Here is a 20,530-nt window from a genome sequence, read left to right as displayed (position 1 = left end):
AAAGGCAGATTTACAGAAAGAAGGAGAGAGAGAAAGATCTTCTGCTCGCAGGTGTATGCCCCAAGTGGCCGCATCGGCCAAAGATCAGCCAATCTGAAGCCAGGAACCAGGGGCTTTTTTAAGCTCTCCCACACAAGCAGGGTCCCAAGGCTTTGGACCATCCTCCACTGCTTTCCCAGGGCACTATTAGGGAGCTGGATGGAAAGTGGCACAGTGAGGACATGAACTGGCAGCCATATGGGATCCTGGTGCATCCAAAGCAAGGATTGAGCCACTGAGTCACTGCGACAGGCTCCCTCTTTGTCACTTTACCTTTCAACTAAATTTTTTAAATCTTTTAAACATGAAATTGAATAAGAAAGTCTAGCTGTCTAATTTTCACGTTTCACATTATACAAATAAAAATAATCATGCCTATAGGCCCCTTCTAAAAGTAGTTTAAGGATTCATCCTTTAGAGATGCCATAGTTGATTCAAAATAAAACACTGCTTTTGCAGTAATTTTTTTTTAAAGATGAGGTTATTAATAAAACTAATGAAACCAATCCCATGGGGGCCACTGTGATGCAGTGGGTTGAGCCTCCACCTGCAATACCAGCATCCCAGATGAACAATGCTTCCAGCCCTACTTGCTGTGCTTCTAACCCAATGTACCTGGGAACACGGTGGAAAACAGTTCCAAGTGTTTGAGCCAGTGCCACGCACGTAGCTGACCTAAACAGAGGTCCAATCTCCTGGCTATGGCCCGGCCTATTCCCACCACTGAAGCCATTTGGGCAGTGAGACAGCAAATATAAGAACTCCATCTCTGTCTCTCCATTTCTCCAACTCTGCATTTCAAATTAATAAATAAACTTTAAACAAAAAATCCCAAAAACTAATGAAAACTAATATTTTATTCAGAAATATTAAACATTAACATTAACATTAAACATTAACATAACACTGAATGATTCAATTGCAGCAATACAAAAGACAGTTCAAGAATTTTACTATCAGATAAGTATCTAGGATTGAAGAAAATGACTGTTAACTTGAAAGAGTTCTGAGAGAAAGGGGCAGATGCATGTAGATGGGTATATAGTAAAAAATCCTGATGTTAAGGACTTCTAAAATTTATATGGCATTTTTAAAAGTTACTTTTATTTTTATTTGTAAGGCAGATTTATAGAAATGGAAGGAATCTTTTATCTGCTGGTTTACTCCCCAAATGGCCACACTGGCATAGAGCTGGGTCGGTCCAAACCCAGGAACCTGGAGCTTCTTTTGGGTTTCCTATGTCACTGTAGAGGCCCAGGCTTTGGGCCATCTTTCACTACATTCTAGATGTATTAGCAGGGAGCTAGTCAAAAGTGACTCAAACAGATGCCCACATGGGATGCCGGCCTAGCAGGCAGAGGTTTAACATGATATGACATGGCCTTGGCCCCCTACAACATTTTCTGAGGAAAGAAATGTGCTCTCTTAACAAAAGCAATGCTGTAGGATGAAAACATAAATGATGATTATCTTATTTAAAAAGTCACTAATAAATGTGTCAAATGCCAGTGTGATATTTAAAGTTATTTTAGGGGCCAGCGTTGTAACACAGTAGATGAAGGTCAACATCCCATATGGGTGCCATGTCGAGTCCCACAGCTCTACTTCTGATCCAGCTCCCTGTTAATACTCCCAGGAAGGCAGAAGACATCTCAATGCTGAAGCCTGTACCACACGGGAGCCTGCAAGAAGCTCCTGGCTCCTGGATTTCCCAAGGTACAGGCCTAGCAGCTGTGGCCATTTGAGGAGTGAACCAACAGATGGAAGATTGCACTTCTGTAACTATAACAAATAAAAATAACAAATAAAATAAGTAACAAACAAAAAAAAACAAATAAGATAAATCTTCAAGTAAAATAGATAAAGTTACATTAGGAAGTCCTACTCTCAAAAATGACAAAGCTTGATGTTGTTTGAGTAGGTTTTAAACAAATGTAAAATAAAGATGCAAAACTTACCGCCTGAGCTTGCTTAATAAACTCAAGAATGTCTTCTTTTAAAGCCTGATGGATTTTTGCTGGGCCTTTATCATCCCAGAGACAGACTGCATGAACGTCTCTGCAGAAACAAAGCAGGGAAATGAAGACCAGTCAGAGAACAAGAACACACAGAACTAACTTTAAATTCTCTGTTAACACAGTTTCCACAGGTCATACTAGATCAAACTAACAGTGTCTGAATCCATCACAAGAATCAAGTGCTGTTTTTAAGTGTTTCACATACACATTTGTTTCTATAATGCTTTTGAAATTGCTTTTTTCTTCCATTTTCTGCTATTTACTGTATGAAATTCAACTCTAAAAGCACATTTCCATCTTCCAATGTCAATCCCCAATTTAAATGCCATTAATATCTACTTTTACAAAAGCAAGCTTAAATCTCTATTCTTTAACACAACAGAAATAAATTACTTTAAAAAATTAGTTACTCAAGTCCAATTACAGCCCAAATTCCAAGTTCCTCCAAATATTCATTACCTACTTCATATCAACCACCACTGTGTCTCTTTTATTTAAACAAAAAGCAAAAGCTCTGGGTTGGCATTGTGTCGTGGTGAGTGAAATTGCTGCCTCAGATGCCAGACCCCCACAGAGACCCTGATGCAAGTCCAGACTGCTCTACTTCCGATCTGGTTCCCTGCTTATGTGCCTGGGGTAAAAGCAAAGAACGTCCCAGTCTTTGGGTCCCTGTACTCACATGAGAGACCCAGAAGCTCCTGGCTCATGGCTTCAGTCTGGCTCAGCCCTGCCCATTGCAGCTTTGGGGAAGTGGAATCAGCAGATGGGAGATTTATATTCCTCTCTTTCCTTCTTTCTCTTTCAAATAAAATTTTTAAAAATTCTTCATTAAGAAAATATAGTAGAGTCTCTCAGAAACTGGCATACAAAAATTTAACTTAAAAATCTAACACTCCCCACCCCCCTGGACTGTATATAATTATCTACACTGCCATGTACCTAGGCAACTGTTGCATTACTGGGAGAAAAGCAGCTAATAGCATCATCCACTACCTGCTGGCACACACAAACGCTAGGGCTGGGGTCTGCCTCACAGGGAAAGGCCACAGTACCCACCAGTGAGGGTCAGGGCAGGGGATGGTTCACATAAGTCTGGGCCATGACATCAAATGGCACATGGGAGAACCAGGTCTGGGGGCAAATTCTGTGGGAAATATGTAGGTTCATTCCCATGGGTCTGCAATATTCACGGGTTTGTGTAAAAGCTGGCGGGCAAGGAAAGAAGACAGGTTGAGGTAGGCATGACAACAGAACTCATCAACACTCGTGAATTGGGGTTGGGAGCATGCTAGGCTGGTCTGGGAGCAGGCCTGGCGGGGGAACTTGGGGAACTCCCCTATTATACTGCAGCTCCTGCTGGAGAGTCCAAAAGCCAGGCGGGCCAGGTCAGGCAGGGTTGTACCACTTGGCATGTGTGTGGGCAGGCTGCACCACACTAAGCCTTAGCACCCACTGGCACAAGTGGGAGCCAGGGCAGGATGAGGGTAGTGCAGGGCTAGGCTACTGCACCTTCTGGTTCACATGACAGCCAAGGATGGAGGCAGGCTCGGCAGGGCTGGACCACAGCACCCAGGGAACTAAGGGTACTCCTCTGCTATGCCGTGGTTCCTTCCCACTGATGAGCGTAAGAGTTGGGGCTAAAAGCGGATTGGGTTGAACATGGCTACAGCCTCTCTCAGCATGCATGTGGGCTGTGTCTGGGGGCAGGCTGGACTGGGTTAGGCCCCAGCATTCGCTGGGACTCACAAGAGCTAGAGTGGGTGCAGGCCAGATGGGGTTGGGCCACAACACCAGCCAGTTCACATGAGAGCCAAGTCTGGAAACTGGTCAGACTGGGTTAGGCTGCAGTGCTCATCAGCATAAGCTAGGACTAGGGGCAGGCCAGGCACTCAGGCTGCAGTAACTGCCGGCAAGTGCCGAGGTAAGACAGGCTATGCCATACTGGGCTGCAGCACCCACCAGCACGCACAAGACCTGGAGTTGTGGACAAGCCTGGTAGGGAAACTTCAGGGATTCTCCTGCTAGACCACTGCTCCCACTGTGAGTGTGAGAACTGGAATTGAGGGCAGACCAGGCTGGGCAAGGCTGCAATATCTCCTGGCCCACATGAAAGCTGGGTTGGGAAGAGGGCCAGGCTGGTTTATGTCACTACATCTGCTGGCACACTGAAGAACCAGAATCAATTCAGGCCTTTTAGGCTTTAACAATGCATCCACTGGCAAGTTCCAGGGGGAACTGGGTACAAGTCATGTCAGGCTGGACTGCAGAACTCCTTAGCAAGTGTAAGATCCAGGGTTGCAAGTGGGCCTAGCAGGGGAACTGTGAGTACTTCTCTGCTAGGCTGCAGCAATCAGTGGTGAGCATAAGAGCCAGAACTAGGGACAAACCAGGCTGGATAAGGCAACAGCACCTGTCAGCATAGATAAGTGCTGGGTCTGGAGGTGGGTCGGGCTGAATCAAGCCTCATAGGATGCACAATGGGCCAGACTAGACTGCTGCACATGCATGGGAACTAGGGCTAGGGGCCCGGTGGAGTTATTGGCAGTCAGCCTGACTAGGCTGCAGTTCCCACTGGTGTGTGTAAAGACTAGGTTTGTCATCCAGCTCCCTGCCTGTGGCCTGAGAAAGCAGTAGAGGATGGCCCAAAACTTTGGGATCCTGCACCCATGTGGGAGACACGGAGGAGGCTCCTGGCTTCGGATCGGCACAGCACCGACCGTTGGTGGTCACTTGGGGAGTGAAACATTGGACGGAAGATCTTCCTCTCTGTCTCTCTTCTCTGTACATCTGCCTTTCCAATAAAAAAAATAAATCTTAAAAAAAAGACTGGATTTGTGGTGAGCTAGGTTAGGCTAAGCCATAGCACCCTTCATTTTGTATGGGAACTGATCAGGTAACTGCAATCACTGATATGTGCATAGGCTGATATGGGTGATGGACTGAACCAGACCCCTCCCTAGCCAGCACACAAGAATCAGAACTGGGGTCACCCCAGGGTCATTCCAATGTTTCTTGGGGACTTCCCAACTAAACTGCTGGACTCATACCTGAGCCACAGAGAAAATCACAATATATGTGGCCCGAGCTTGGAATGCATGTTATCTTCTCAGATGGTGATGCCTGTGCAGTGGACAGCATGAGCAGATGCAAACGCAAGACATGACGGCCAGCTCATCCAGGCCAGCAGGGGACATTGACTGCTTTGTCAGAAGATGGAAAGCAGAAAAAGTTGGACAATTTTTCTGGCCAAATTTTGCAGCAAGTGTTGGGTGTGTAGACACACCAAGGTGGACTCTGTTAATCAACAGACCTTGGAAAGATTTTTCTCAACCTTGGAGCAATGAAACCAATGTCTTAGAACTATCAAATCTGCTCAATAACATCCTTGGAATATTCTTCCCCACATCAGGGTCTCTAAGATCACATCAAATCACCATTCCTCCGTCCCTGGGTGCTGGTTAGCTTGGCAGCAAGGAACAGCACCCACCCTTCTCACCCCCTGTAGATGCAGGAGAAAAAGGAAAAAAGTTGGAATAGTTTAAAATAAAAATTAATTTTATAATATAAGATAAAAATTTCATTAAAAAAACATTTAATAATAAAATCATTTCTAAAAATCTGACTATTGGAAACAATGTCACAGCACAGCAGGTAAGCCACTAACTGTAACACCAGCTTCCCATATGCATTCCTGTTTATTTCCCAGCTGCTTCAGTTCCAATCCAGCTCCCTGTTAAAGCCTTGGGAAAAGATGACGACATAAATGTGTGGCCCCTGTCACCCACATGAAACATGCAGAAGAAATTTTTGCCAGGTAGAACCACTGCGACAATCTAGGAAGTGAGCCAGAGAATTGGAAGATCATTTTTTGTTCCTCTCCTCTTTCTTTAACTCTTTCAAACAAATCAATGCATTTTTTTTTTCAGAAAACAGACACATTTACTAAAACTTAAATATTTCACAACAATACATGTTCAGAAGTTGATTTTTTAAAATTATGTATGAGAGACAGATGGGGAGGGGAGAAGGAATGGACACTTCCTGAAGGCCCACAACGGTCAGTCAGACAAAGCTCATTTGCGGCTGAGCCAGGCCCAAATCTGGGAGCAAAGAATGCAACCCACAGCTCCTACACCGGCAGCTGTGACACAGCCACTTGAGCCGTCACCTGCTAACTCCCAGGGAGCACATCAGCAACGATTTGAAACTTTCTCCCTGAAAGCTGACTTTTTAATGAAAAAGTCATGCAGCAGAGAAGCTTACAACAAAAGGATAGAATCAAAACATGTTCCCCACAGATTCAGTAGCTCTTTAATGGAGCACTGACACAAAAAATGTTTAATAATAATAAGTCTTCAGAATTATATATCAAAAATGAAGTAATTTGTTTTACAATCCAGTTCCTAATAGCATCATTATAACCAAAAGTTTTGCCTGTCCACATATTACTTTATTTTTTCCCCTAAAGATTTATTTATTTTTATTGGAAAGGCAGATTTACAGAGAAGATATACAGAGAGAAAGATCATCCATCTGCTGGTTCACTCCCCAAGCGGCTGCAACGGCTAGAGCTGAGCTGATCCAAAGCCAGGAGGCAGAAGCCTCTTTTCTGTCACCCTTGCAGGTGCAGAGTCCCAAGGTTTTGGGCTATCCTCTCCTGCTTTCCCAGGCCACAGGCAGGGAGCTAGATGCGAAGTGGAGCAGCCAGGACACAAACTAAAGCCCATATGGGATCTTGGCACATGTAAGGCCAAGATTGAGGCACTTGGCCATTGTACCACACCCACTTGGTTTTTCTTGGGAAGCCCATTTCCCATATTAGAGTGTAGTTTCAAGACTCAGTTCTGCTGCTTATGACCCCAATCTCCTGCTAGTGCATCCTGGGTTAGCAGATGATAGCTCAAGTGCTTAAAGACTGTTTCCCACAGGGAAGACCAGGATGGAGTGTCTGGTTCCTAGCTTTGGCTTGGTCCAGCCTTGGTTATCACAAGCATTTGCAGAATGAGACAGTAGATGGGAGATTAGCATAGGCGAGAGTTAAATCTCACAACAGGGATATAGATAGAGCAGCAATTTTCAACTGAGGCGGGAACTGTTTCCTCAGAAGCATTTATCTATGTTTCAATAGCAAGGTATGAGAAGCACACACAGAGCATTCTACTATGGATGTTTATAAAGGGGAAAGCAAGAGATGACAAACACCATATCCAGGACAATATCAGTTATTACTCCAAATGAGTGTCAGCATTACTCCAAATGAGAAACAAAGATACTCATTATGAGAAAGGGGAAACAAATAGCTAATGTACTTCAGTATCGATACATTATATTTGTGCCTCAGCACTACGGTTTTAATATGGTTTGGTCCCTCTTACCTCCTTCTTCCCAGTTTATATAAGAGATTAATATATGAAGTCACATAATAGTATTAGAAGGGTAGAAGCTGGGCCCAGTGCGATGGCCTAGTGGCTAAATCCTTGCCTTACACGCTCTGAGACCCGACATACGACAGCAAGTTTGTGTCCTTCCTGTTCCACTTCCCCTTTTTGTCACTTTACTTTTCAAATAAATTTGAAATCTTTTAAAAATGAAATTGAATAACAAATTGTAGCCCTTTAATTTTCAGGTTTCATATTATACAAACTAAAATAACCACATGTCTATAGGCCCCTCCTAAAAGTGGATAAAGGATTTATCAATTTTTTTTAAAAAGGCAGGGGGCGGAGGTAGAAGCTAAATTCTACCAGGGTGTCTAAAAACAGGGCCTTTAAAAAGTGATTCAATGGGCTTAGTGCAATGGCTCAACTGGCTAATCCTCCAACTCCAAGTGCCAAGAATTCATATGGCGCTGGCTCGAGTCCCCACTGTTCCACTTCCCACCCAGCTCCCTGCTTGGGACCTGGGAAAGCAATGGAGGATGACTCAAGGCCTTGGGATCCTGCAGCAACATGGGAGACCTAGAAGAAGCTCCTGGCTCCTAGCTTCAGGTCGGCTCAGTTCTTGCCATTTGAGAGTAAACCAGAGGATAGAAGGTATTTCTCTGTCTCTGAAGTTTGCCTTTCTTAAAAAAAAAAAAAAGCTTTTTAAAAAAGTGACTTCATGAGGCTACTAAGGTGGAGCCCCAGGATTAAATCTTTGCAGTTTTATGAAAGGATCTGAATAGAGGGCTGTAATAGAGGGCTTTGAATTCAAACTAACTATCAAGCTTACAATCACACTTGAACCACATCCAGCTACACACCTGTGCAGAACACCTCCAGGTGCCATTCACACCAAGAAGCAAGTGAGCCAGTGTGAGGCTAAGCAAAAGTGAAACCCAGCAGTCCTAGTTCATCCAGAACCAAAGTCTAAGCTGAACTAACTGGTTAGAGAGCCCTAGGATGAAAGACCCCCAAAGAGAAGACACAGGGAACCTCGTTAGCTTAGCTTTCGCTACCTAATGTCTGTCTTGGTTAGGGTACCCTCACACCTTTCAACTTTGTTTCCAAGGGTACCGCACATGTGCTCTCAGATTTGTTGTTTATGCTAACCCTGGAAGGTTCTCAAAGTTCTTCAAAGGTTCATACAGAAAGTTAAGGACAAAGGCACTTGGCTGACTAGGGTAACTCTTAAAGTTAATGGAATCAGCTTTGACAGGCAAAATCAGGGCCCGCTAAAAAGTATAACCAAAGTCAATACTAAAAGTTACACTGCAGCATGGGGATCTACTGACAACAGAATCTGGAAAGACATTTTGGCCAAAAGCCAAGAGTCAACACAGCAGAGCCAAGACTACATTTCTTGGAAAAACCTGCTTGCAAGGTTAGCCCTTGGCTGGCATTTGAGAACTTGAATGAGCAACATTTTTCCACTCTAACACAAAGCTGTCCTGAAATGACAGGAGCAGTTCAGTGTACCTAAACTAATCAAACAATATGGCTTATACTAAATATCTGTACTTCTTCTCAAAGTTTGGAATTTTAGTGGGTGATACAGAGATGGCCTATGTTGAAAAGCTCCCATAAAGGCCTTGGGCAGCAGTCACTCCACAACGGAGTGGCAGTCTGAGACCCAGCTGCTCTACTACTAGTCTGGTTTCCAGTAAAGCTCCCAGAATGGCAGACAATGATGGCCTAACTGGGAGTCAGGGATAGAGTTTCTCACTGCTGGCTTCCTTCTGGCCCAGTCCAGACTATGGCAGACATCTGAAAAGTGAACCAACAAATAGAAGACCTCTCAAACTCTGTTAAACTGTCTTCCAAATAAGTAAATCTTAAAACAAACAAAAACTAAAACCTGACCATTGAGTCTCTAACAAGCTTCCCTAGGAGACAACACAACACAAATGTTGAAAATTTGAGTGGGTCGGAAATGCGAAGCGGAACTCCGCTCCAGAGGACACCTGGTACCATGGCAGAGGATGGAGAACAGAACAAATTGATCAACTATCACAGCCAATCATTGGCAATAAAGATCTAGGCAGACGGAGACACTAAGGTGGACTAGCAGCCAGTGGATTCAGGAGAAATTTCATCATGATTGGAGTAGTGGGTTCACCAGCAATTCAGGACTGGAACAATCAAAACCTCTTGAGAAATTCATGGTGTTGTAAATTTCTATTTTTCTTCCTGTTGATTTTGTATTGTGGCTTTTCATTTAAGAGGGATGTGAGGTGACTGTGTAATGGAGACTATCATGTCCAGATGTGAGGATGCAGCACACTGTGCACCTCTGCTTCCAGATGAAAGATGGACTACTAATGAAACTATTAGCTGTAACTTGACAATAGGATGCTGGACTCTCTACCATTGTCCATGCCTGCAATGATGGACATATGACTGTGTATGAAAAGCTATGTTATAGTAACGATATAGGGGAATTCGGTGTGTGTGTAGGGGGGTGTTTAGGGACGGGGCAGGGGAATTAATTTAAAAAAGAAAAGAAAATCTGGCTGCTGGAAGAAAGCAGGTGTATGTTTGCCTCCCCTGAGACTTTACCCATGTGCCTTTTTCCTTTCCTTACTTTGCTCAGGTAACCCCGAAAGAACCAGCAATAATTTTATTCAGGTAAACAGGCAATACTAGAATCATATATTACATTTATGTTAACTAAGAGAATTAATGGGTTACTTACGAAAACAGATCAAACCACTGCTGCTTCGTAACAGATTCCTGGCGTAAAAGCTTCAGAACAATCGGGCGCATGAAATCCCACTTGTCTTCAAATTGAAGAGAGCCTTTATTCTTAAAACAACAACAACAAAAAGGATGGTTCAATTTCAGTGCAGTTAAAATCTAAGTGTCCTATAATTTTAAGATATACCTAGAGAAACATAGAGTTCAAATTTAAAAGAACCAATTTTTGGGCGTGGCCTAGTGGACTAAAGTCCTCGCCTTGCACGCGCCCGGGATCCCATATGGGCGCCAGTTCTAATCCCGGCAGCTCCACTTCCCATCCAGCTCCCTGCTTGTGGCCTGGGAAAGCAGTCGAGGACGGCCCAAAGCCTTGGGACCCTGCACCTGTGTGGGATGCCGGAAGAAGTTCCTGGATCCTGGCTTCAAATCAGCATAGCATTGGCTGTTGCGCTCACTTGGGGAGTGAATCACTGGACGGAACATCTTCCTCTCTGTCTCTCCTCCTCTCTGTATATCTGACTTTCCAATAAATAAATAAATCTTTAAAAAAAAAAAACCAATTTTCAGGAATAGAATTCCTATAGGCTTAATATGATGTCAAGGAATCACACACAGACAGCCGCATAGAGAAAAATTAATTGTATAGGTTTGGAATAACAATTTGGCTTTGTCCAAAGAGAAGCTTCAGTCTTTCCTCTTGGCTTCCAGTAGGGAACCCTGGGTATCTGAAGGCTCTAACAGTGTCTTGGAGAGCCTTGGGCCATCCAGACAGAAAATTGAGTGACTAAGAGAGGGAACTTGGCCATATGGGGCCTGATGTGGGGGATTTGATTTGGGTTACAGGTGTCAACCAATTCAAACGATAAAACCTTCCATGTAAGTTGAATCACATTGATTCACAAAACATCTTCAGAAACTTGAAAGTTAGATGAGACTTTTGATGTGGCAGTACTCATGCGTACTACACTCACATACTGGTGCCAGCAGATATGCTTCCTGACCACGTGTGGAGGTATAACAGAAGCTCTGGGTCTGAAACTCTGTCTCTTTTTTGGCTTACTTAAATCTCAATCTTTTCCTGTAGCAAATTATAAACTTAAGAATAGCAGCTTTCAGTAAATTCTACAGAACTTTCCAATCAACAACCAAATCTGAAGGTGCTTTGGGAACTTCACACTTTTAGTCAGTGTCAGACATATTAATTCTGTAGTTGTCCTGAATTCCTCATAAGAAGTATAGTCATCACACAGTATTCATGGTGAGAACTGTTCCAGAATACCTCACATATCAGAATTCACAGATGCTCACATCCCTTACATGAGTATAACACATTGTAACATTTACATATAATTTATATGCTTTCAAAATTTTCCCCACATTATTTATAATATCTTACACAATGTTTAGTGCTTTGCAAATAGTGTATTGTTTCGAAAATAATGACAAGAAAAGGGTGTACACAGTACAGATTCATTTCATTTTCAAAGCTTTTAAATCTACAATTGGTTGAAACAACAGATGCAGAATCCCTGGATACAGAAGCTCAAAAGTAAAATGGAAATCTGTAAAACCCTTATACTAAACTGTTGAGCCAGGACAAGAAATGGAACCTAAGCCAATGTATCAGACATATATGAAATCTAACAAGATTCTAGCAAATCAAATAAATAGAAGATCAAAAACAATGGTACTTTGTGGCCCAATATCATGGCTCAATAGGTTGATCCTCTACCTTCAAGTGCCAGTATACCATGGGGGTGTCAGTCCACGTCCTGGACACTCCACTTCCAATCCAGCTCCCTGCTGGAAAGCAGAGGAAAATGGCCCAGGTCCTTGGGACCCAGCACCCATGTGGGAGACCAAAAGGAGGTTCCTGACTCCCGGCATCAGATAAGCTTAGTTCTAGCCATTTTGGCCATTTAGAGAGTGATCCAATGGATGGAAGATCTTCCCCTCTCTGTCTATCCTTCTCTCTGTAAATCTGTCTTCCCAATAAAAAATAAATTTAGAAAATCATACTTTATATTCTTACATAGTTTATTCAAGAACGGGACATTAAAGGAAAAAGTAATTTATTAATTAGAAAAAGGACAAAGCAAGAAGTCCAAATACACTCATCATTACCACTGTTCCTTCTCAAGTTGATATAGACACATGACTTCTTTTGGCAACTGTGTTTCTACAAAAGTAATAAATTTTCTTAGACTATGATCAAGCACTTTATGAAACGCATGACTATTTTACTACACAAATATGAGGATACTGCTCACTGCATTACAGACTGTGAAATGTACTGATTCCACTGAATCTGCAATCCTCCTGAATAGTTTCTCAACAAATGCTCTGACAACAAACTACACCAAAATCACAAGAAAGGTTTGTTAACTATCTCAGACTTGTTGGAGTTTAGAATCACCATGTTTATCAATACCAAATCCATGACAGTAACTACAAAAATATTTGAAAATCGATAACCCAAAGAGGTTAAAAACACTGACAAACAATATGCTCGTGAAAACAAATGGTAACTTCTAACATCAATAGTTCATTCTAAAAAAGTTATTTTGCCTCAGATACCTGCTTCATTCACTCAGTATTAATAGTGTGAGAGAGATTTATGTCAAGCTTAGAACATGAATTAACTGAGTTTTTCCCTTGAACAACTAGTTTTTGATCTATGTACTTGAGTAAATGATATGTGTAACTACGCTCACCTCTCACTGTTGTGTAACAAGAAATTCAGCCAATTTGTGATTCCATGACATGCACTTTATGTGTTAACCATATTCCTGCCTTCATATTACTTTTGTCTGTTTATCTTTTTCCTGTCACCCTCATTTCTTCATGTACTCTTCCATAAGGGTATACAAATAAAGAAGGAAATGATCATGTAAGTTTTAAGACCTTCTTTTATGTTGAAAATCATTACACCCTCTCAAAAGAACACTAATTCTAATGAATTTTAAAAGAGAATATAAACACCATAACTAAAAATCAAAAGCAGGTAGAGGATAAAATAGCCAGGTAGCTGAGATAAATTAAGAACCAGTAAGGCTCCTCAATCTCCTAATAGACATGGCAAAACTACAGGAACTATGCTTATGCTCTGTTTATAAAACAGATAAAATTAATTGCAGACAACATACTTTCCCTGAATACTCAACCAAAGGAAAAATTTAACAATAATGTATTTTACTAAATTTCAACAATAGGTCCCAAAATGGTCAAAAAGTTGTTTGACATTCTTTCATTACATTGAAGACTATATCAGTAAATCATAGCTATACAGAGGGACTACAAACTTATCTACAAAAGAATGCCTTATTACTTAATAAACGTATAAATCCTTATTTACGAATGTTTTCACTGATTAGTTGAAGGCTTTTTCATCTCTCTGCTAACTTATTTATACAATCCCTTCTACATCAATTCTTTTTCTTTTTTTTTTTAAGATTTATTTATTTTTATTGGGAAGTCAGATATTCAGAGAGAGAGAAGAGACAGGGAGGATGATTCACTCCCCAAATGGCCGCAACACCCAGAGCTGTGCCTATCCAAAGCCAGGAGCCAGGAGTTTTCTCTGGGTCTCCCACAAGGGTGCAGGATCAAGCTTTGGGTTGTCCTTGACCGTTTTCCTCAGCCACAAGCTGGGAGCTGGATGGAAAGCAGGGACATTGGGACACAAACCAGCGCTCATATAGGATCCTGCTGCAAGCAAGGTAAGGACTTTTGCTGCTAAGCTACTGCGCTGTGCCCCTTCCTTTCTCTCTCTCTCTGTTTTCTTAATTTTATTTATTTATTTATTTATTTTAGTTTTTCTTGAAAAGGAAGATTTAGACACAGAAAGACAGATCTGCTGGTTCATTCTCTAAGTGGTTGCAATGGCCACAGCTGAGCTGATCCAAAGACAGGAGCCAGGAGATTATTCTGGGTTTCCCATAAGGGTGCAGGGTCCCAAGGCTTTGGGCCATCCCTACTGCTTTCCCAGCCCACAAGCAGGGAACTGGATGGGAGGTGGAACAGCTAGGACATAAACTCGTGCAAGGCAAGGATTGAGCCACTGATTCATTGCGCTGGGCCCTTTCTTTTTTCTTAAAAATTTGTTTGAAAGAGTGACAAAGATTGACAGAGGTGAAAAAAGACCTCTTCCATATACTAGTTCACTTCCTAAATGGCCACAACAACAATGGCTAGGCCAGGTCAAACTCAGGAGCCCAGAACTTCATTCATGTCTGCTCTACAGGTGGCAGTGGTCCCAACTGGGGCCCCTTCTCCTGTTTTCCCAATTGTATTAACATAAAGCTGTATTAAAAGTGGAGCATTTGGGCTGGCATGGAATGGCTCAACTTGGCAATGCAATGTCAGCATCCCATATGGGTACAGCATTGTGTCCTGAATATTCTACTTCTGATCCAGCTCCCTGATGATATCCTGAGAAAGCAGCAGAGGATGGCTCAAGACTTAGGGCCCTGCACCTGCATGGAAGATCCATGGCTTTGGATCAGATTAGATCAGTTCCAACCATTGTGGCCACATAAGGAGTGAACCAGCAGAAGGAAGATCTTTCTCTCCCTATAAATCTGCATTTCCAAAAATAAATATTAAATAGATAGAAGTGAAACCTTTAGGACTCAAATTGGCACTCCAATACAGATGTTAGGATTGTAGGAATTGGCTAAACCTACTACACAGAACATTGTTCCCTAATTCTTTCACTATTAGAACAAGTACATTTTCATCCGAGAGGACCTACACATTTCCCAAGTCCTCGGCCCCTCTACCCTTCACTTCTTAGAACACAAGTAATTCCATCACAGGCACTCTTCCCAAATATACAAATGGGACACAGAGAAGCAAATGGAGAGCCAACAATGGATAACACTGAGGAATAGTATCCTATGCAGAGGAGACAGACAAATACAAAGATCATAGAGAAGAACACACCTCATAAGCCAGGCGTGGTAGCCTAGCGGCTAAAGTCCTCACCTTGCATGTGCTGAGATCCCATATGGGCACTGGTTCTAATCCCAGTGGCCCTGCTTGCCATCCAGCTCCCTACTTGTGACCTGAGAAAGCAGTCAAGGACGGCCCAAAGCCTTGAGACTCTGCACCAACGTGCTCCCACCCAGAAGAGGCTCCTGGCTTCAGAATGGCTCAACTCCAGGTGTTGCGGCCACTTGGGGAGTGAACTAACATTTCTCTCTGTATATCTGACTTTCTAATAAAAACAAACAAATAAATAAATTTACCAAAAAAGAACACACTACATGTTCTCAAGTAGAGCAAAATAGGAAACTAGCAAAGAACAGATAAGGTCTAGGAAGTAACTTGCGAACCCTCCTAGACTGGATCTTATACAGCCTTGAAGACCACCATAAAAGCGTTCACTTTTTTAAAAAGGATTTATTTACTTTTATTGCAAAGTCAGATATATACAAAGAGGAACAGAGACAGAAAGAAATATTTTCCATCCAATTCAAGTGACCACAAAGGCCGGTGAGCCTTGATCTGAAGCCAGGAGCCCAGATCGTCTTCCAGTTCTTCCATGCAGGTGCAGGGACCCAAGCCTTTTGGCTGTCTTCCACTGCTTTCCCAAGCCACAAGCAGGGAGCTGGATGGGAAGCGGGGCTGCCAGGATTAGAACTGGCGCCCATATGGGATCCCGGCAAGCTCAAGGCAAGGACTTTAGCCACTAGGCCACAGGGCCGGGCCCAGCTTTCACTTTTTTATTTTAAGTTTACTTACTTATTTGAAAGGCAGGGAGCAAGAGACAATGAGAATAAAAGCAAGTGCATTCTTCCACCTACCAATTTTCTTCAGAAATGCCCACAAAAGCTGAACTTAGACCAGACCAGAGAGGGCAGAAATCCCATACAGGTCTCCCATGTGAATGAGAGGGATCTAAGCACCTGTCACATCATCTAGTACCTTCCCAGGGTACACATTAGCACGAAGCTGGTTTGAAGTCCGATCCATTATGGGATGCAGGCATCCAAGGAGGCCTAGCTCATTGTACCACAACACCCATTCCTAACTTCTATTGCAAGTAACACCGAGAGCCATTACAAAACTGTGGGAAGGAATTTCTACGATCTGATTAACAAACTACTATTCTCCCCACTACTCTATGTTGAGAACATAATATTAAGCAACTATTAAAGCTGTGTTTAGAACTGAAGGCAAGGTAAGAGATAAAGTGAGAAATAGTTGTATTATGTACTTTTAAAGGTGGTACTATTATGATTCCATCACAGTAAGCCTCTGGGATATGAGAAAAAGAATAAAGCATGACTTCAAAGCTTCTGTCCATTATCTAGAATGGAAAGGCAAAACAAGCTAAAGAATGAAAGCTTAAGATTTTGGTTTTAGATATTACAATTGTCATAGGCATTAGACAGTCATATAAGATATTGAATAGGCAGTTTAATACACAAATCCAGAATTTAAAAGATTTCATCAAGAAAAAAAATTTGGAAGTTATTAAAATCCAGATGAATGTTAAAAACCACAGGTGGATGAGATAGCTGTGCAAATAAAGCTGAATAAAGAGGACCTGGATCTGAGTTTTTGGGTAACCAGCATTAAGAGTTGGAGAGAAGGGCCTAACATCATGATTCAATGGCTAAAGCCTTGCTTTGCACATACCAGGATCCCATATGGGTGCCGGTTCTTGTCCCAGCTGCTCCACTTCCCATCCACCTCCCTGCTTATGGCCCGGGAATCCAGTGGAGAACGGCCTAGTCTTGGGACTATGTACTTATGTGGGAGACCTGGAATAAGGCCCTGGCTCCTGGCTTGGGATCAGCTAAGCTCTGGCTCTTGCAGCCGCTTGGAGAGTGAACCAGTGTACAGAAGATCCTCCTGTCTCTCCTTCTATCTGTATGTCTGACTTTCCAATAAAAATAAATAAGTCTTAAAACAAAAAGAGGTGGAGAGAAGGGTGAAAAATAGCAAAGGAGTAAAAATAGAGAATTACCAAAAAAAAATCAGTATGACATTCTGGAAATCAAGCGAACAAAGTGGACCAAGGAAGGAAGGAAGGAAAATAGGTACATTAACAGAAAGCTGGAATTACAAGCAGAGCCAGGGCTTGAATCCAGGTACTCCCACACAGGACGCTAGCAATCCAAGCAGCATCTTAACCACTGAGCCAAATACTTGCCATTCAATAATAGTTTTTTGTAGAGAAGTAAGTACAAATGCCAGAACTGGAATGAAACTAAGGGAAGATACATGATGGCGGTGAGGGCAGAGGAATGACTAGAGAAAAGTACAAACCATGTTGATAATTTTTTTCTATAGAAAGTAGTTTCTATATGCTTGAAGAAATACTTCAGAACCCAATGAAATAGTGGCAGTGCACAGAGAAGAGAATGAAATGCTACAGAATTTTGATTACTCTGGGTATAGGTGGAGGATAAGGGAAACAAATGGTAAAAGGAAAAGACAAAGAAGTAGATGCAGATGCTGGAAAAGAAAGTACAGAGCTACTCCAGCTGTAGGCAATGGCCTAGGTTGCATTGTACAGCTAGTAGCTGCCAGGCGTCCTGGGCCTGGTTAATGCCAATCTGTGTTAACTATACCAGTATGCCAGCATAACTGCCTTTAAAAAATATATATTTGGGGGACAGATGCTGGCATGCTAGCAGACAGGGTCTGGGAAACTGCACATGAGTGCAGTGCATAGGAAGGCAAGGCCCCAGGCTGCCACAGCACACCGCCAGAGGACTGGGCTTGGAGGACCTGCACTCTCGTGGGCATGGGGGGGGGGGCTGTGGATTGGTCAGGGAAGCAGGTCTGGAGATGTGCGAGAGGCAGGACTGCTGAGGGAGAACATGACAGGTGAGGAATGACTTCCAGGGGACTTCCACCAACCAGGCTACTGCACTTACAAGTAAATGAGGGAGCTGAAACTGGACGATCTTTTGGGGTCAAACCAATACACCGGCCACATGGGAGAACTGAGCTGGGATTGTTGATACTGATCACCACCTACAAGTGCACACAAAAGCCATGGCTGGGGGACCTGCCTGGCAAGGCTTGACCACAGTACCCGCCAGTGACTGTTGGGACAGCATGTGGACCATGTTAGGCTGAGCCATGATACTAATCAGCTCGAGAGAATTGGGTCTGGGAGCAAATTCTGTGGGGTTTGTGGCCTCATCCCTGTAGGGCTGCCATAACAGCTGGTTTGCTTGAGGGCTGGGGGTGGTGATGGGGAGTTTCCCAAGCTCTGCCATCAGGCCCACTACCAGGCCGACTACCAGACCCAGAGCTCACACAAGCAAACAGGTGTTAAGCCCTTACCTCGCAGTCTGCAGTTTCTGCTTTTATGTGTGTTGTTGGATGATGAGGCAAGAGCAGCTCCACACCCAATTTTTGGATGCACTTACGGGTGCTACAGCCTGGACCAATCCAGCTGTTTCCAACCCTAGTATCCATGAGTGTTGGTGAGTTCTGTGGTCATGCCTAGCTCAGCCCATCATGCCTGCAAGAGCATATGTTGTAGCAGTATGTTGTGCTAGCCTGGGGCCTTGTCTGCTACACAGGGCCCACACACACTTGAACAAAAGTCATGACCCAGAGCCCAGCGGCGTGGCCTAGTGGCTGAAGTCCTTGCCTTGAGCGTGCCGGGATCCCATATGGGCACTGGTTCTAATCCCAGCAGCTCCACTTCCCATCCAGCTCCCTGTTTGTGGCTTGGGAAGGCCGTTGACCCTGTACCCTTCCTCTCTGTCTCTCCTTCTCTCTGTATATCCGACTTTGTAAGAAAAATAAATAAATCTTAAAAAAAAAAAATTCATGGGCCGGTCATGGCTACAGTATTCCTTGCTATGGGTGTGGATTGGGTCTGGGGTGTGCCAGACTGAGCTAGGCTCTAGCACCTGCTGGTGCTCCCAAGAGGCAGAGAGACTGTAGGACAGACTGGGCTAGGTCTCTGCACCTGCTGAGATGCAACAGCTAGGCCTGGGGGTTTCTACTGACTCTGTTCAAGTGGTACCTGAATTTTGAAAGTTCACATTGGGGCTAAGATTGGGGGACTGGGCTGGGCTGGGCTGGGCTGGGCTAGCAGCAGCACCTGCCAACATGAGCAGGAACTGGTAGGCAGGCTGGGCCAAACAGGGTGAAGCACCCGCTGGTGAATGCCAAGGTGAGGCGAGCCTTGCCAGTCTGGGCCACAACTTCCACTAGCACACGTTAAGGGCTGGGACAGAACTGACCAGATGAGTGCAACCACCAGTGTGTGTGCAGGCTGATGTGGATAACAGACTGAGCTGGACTTTGCCCTAGCTGGCACACATAGGAGTCAAGTCTTTTGGGATCCCCTTCCCCACCCCCCGCCTTCAACTAGATCACTAGACTCAGAACTCCAATCACAGTGAAGATCAAGAATCTGTTGTCTGACCATGGAGTGTATGTGTCAAAACTGGGTCCTCATGGTTGCTGAGGCTTATGCAGTGGATGGCATGCCCAGATGCTCATGGAGGACATGACAACCAATTGACTAAGGCCTTCAGAGGATGGTTAGTATCATGGAGAGCAAAACAAATCAAACTAATGAAACCATTTGAGCTGTACTCTCAGAGCATGCTCCACATCACAGACCCTAGGATATCATTGGGTGGCTGTCCCCCATCCTCAGGTACTGATGCGACTGGGCTATAGCCCTTTTCCCACTTACATCAGATACAAGAAAAAAAATATGAGATTAAAGGCAGTTGTTTCATCCACTTTTCTCCATTCCTCAACCTTCCAAACCCTGATCAGAGGTCAACATGGGCATGCATCCCTCTCAACAATGTAAATATCATCAAAAAGAAAATGAATTTATTATATATAAAAAAAAAGTACAAGGGTTCTGGGAATTTTCCTTTTTTATCATGTTGATTTCTCAGTGATAGAGAAATAAGAATAATGTCAGAGAAGATGTCAGAATTGTTGAAACAGATTTTTTAAAGACTTATTTTATTTAAGTCCCAGCATGATGGCTCAATGGCTAAATGCTCATCTTGCAAATGTCAGGACCCCAAATAGGATCCAGTTCATGTCCCAGATGCTGCACTTCCTATACAGTTCCTGTTTGTCACCTGGGAAAGAATTGGAGGATAGCCCAAAGTCTTGGGACCCTGCACCTATGTTGGAGACCTGGAAGAAGCTTCTGGCTCCTGGCTTCGGATTGGCTCAATTCTGGCCGTTGCAGTCATTTGGGGAGTGAACCAGTGGATGGAAGACCTTTCCCTCCTATTCTCTGTAAATCTACCTTTCTAATAAAAATAAATAAATCTTCAAAAATAAAATATTTTCCTAAAAAAGATTCATTTTATTCACTTGAAAGGCAGAATTACAGAGATAGGGAGA

At 43.3% G+C, this 20,530-nt stretch overlaps 1 protein-coding gene across 1 annotated transcript in view; it reads right to left on the bottom strand.

The window, feature by feature from the left end:
- CUL5 (cullin 5) overlaps nt 1–20,530 on the bottom strand; it is a 99,568-nt gene that overhangs the window by 58,087 nt on the left and 20,951 nt on the right. The window contains exons 2-3 of the mRNA XM_040976887.1: nt 10,170–10,279; nt 1,998–2,097 (exon numbers count right to left, since the gene is read on the bottom strand). Of these exons, the coding sequence (XP_040832821.1) occupies nt 1,998–2,097; nt 10,170–10,279 (210 nt within the window). The remainder of the gene's footprint in view (nt 1–1,997; nt 2,098–10,169; nt 10,280–20,530) is intronic.

This window comes from Ochotona curzoniae, unplaced genomic scaffold (assembly GCF_017591425.1).
Source record: "Ochotona curzoniae isolate NIBS_2020 unplaced genomic scaffold, NIBS_Ocur_1.0 contig_2723, whole genome shotgun sequence".
Taxonomy (NCBI): Eukaryota; Metazoa; Chordata; class Mammalia; order Lagomorpha; family Ochotonidae; genus Ochotona; species Ochotona curzoniae.
Note: the sequence above shows the minus strand (reverse complement) of the source record. Positions and strands in the feature narration are given on the sequence as shown.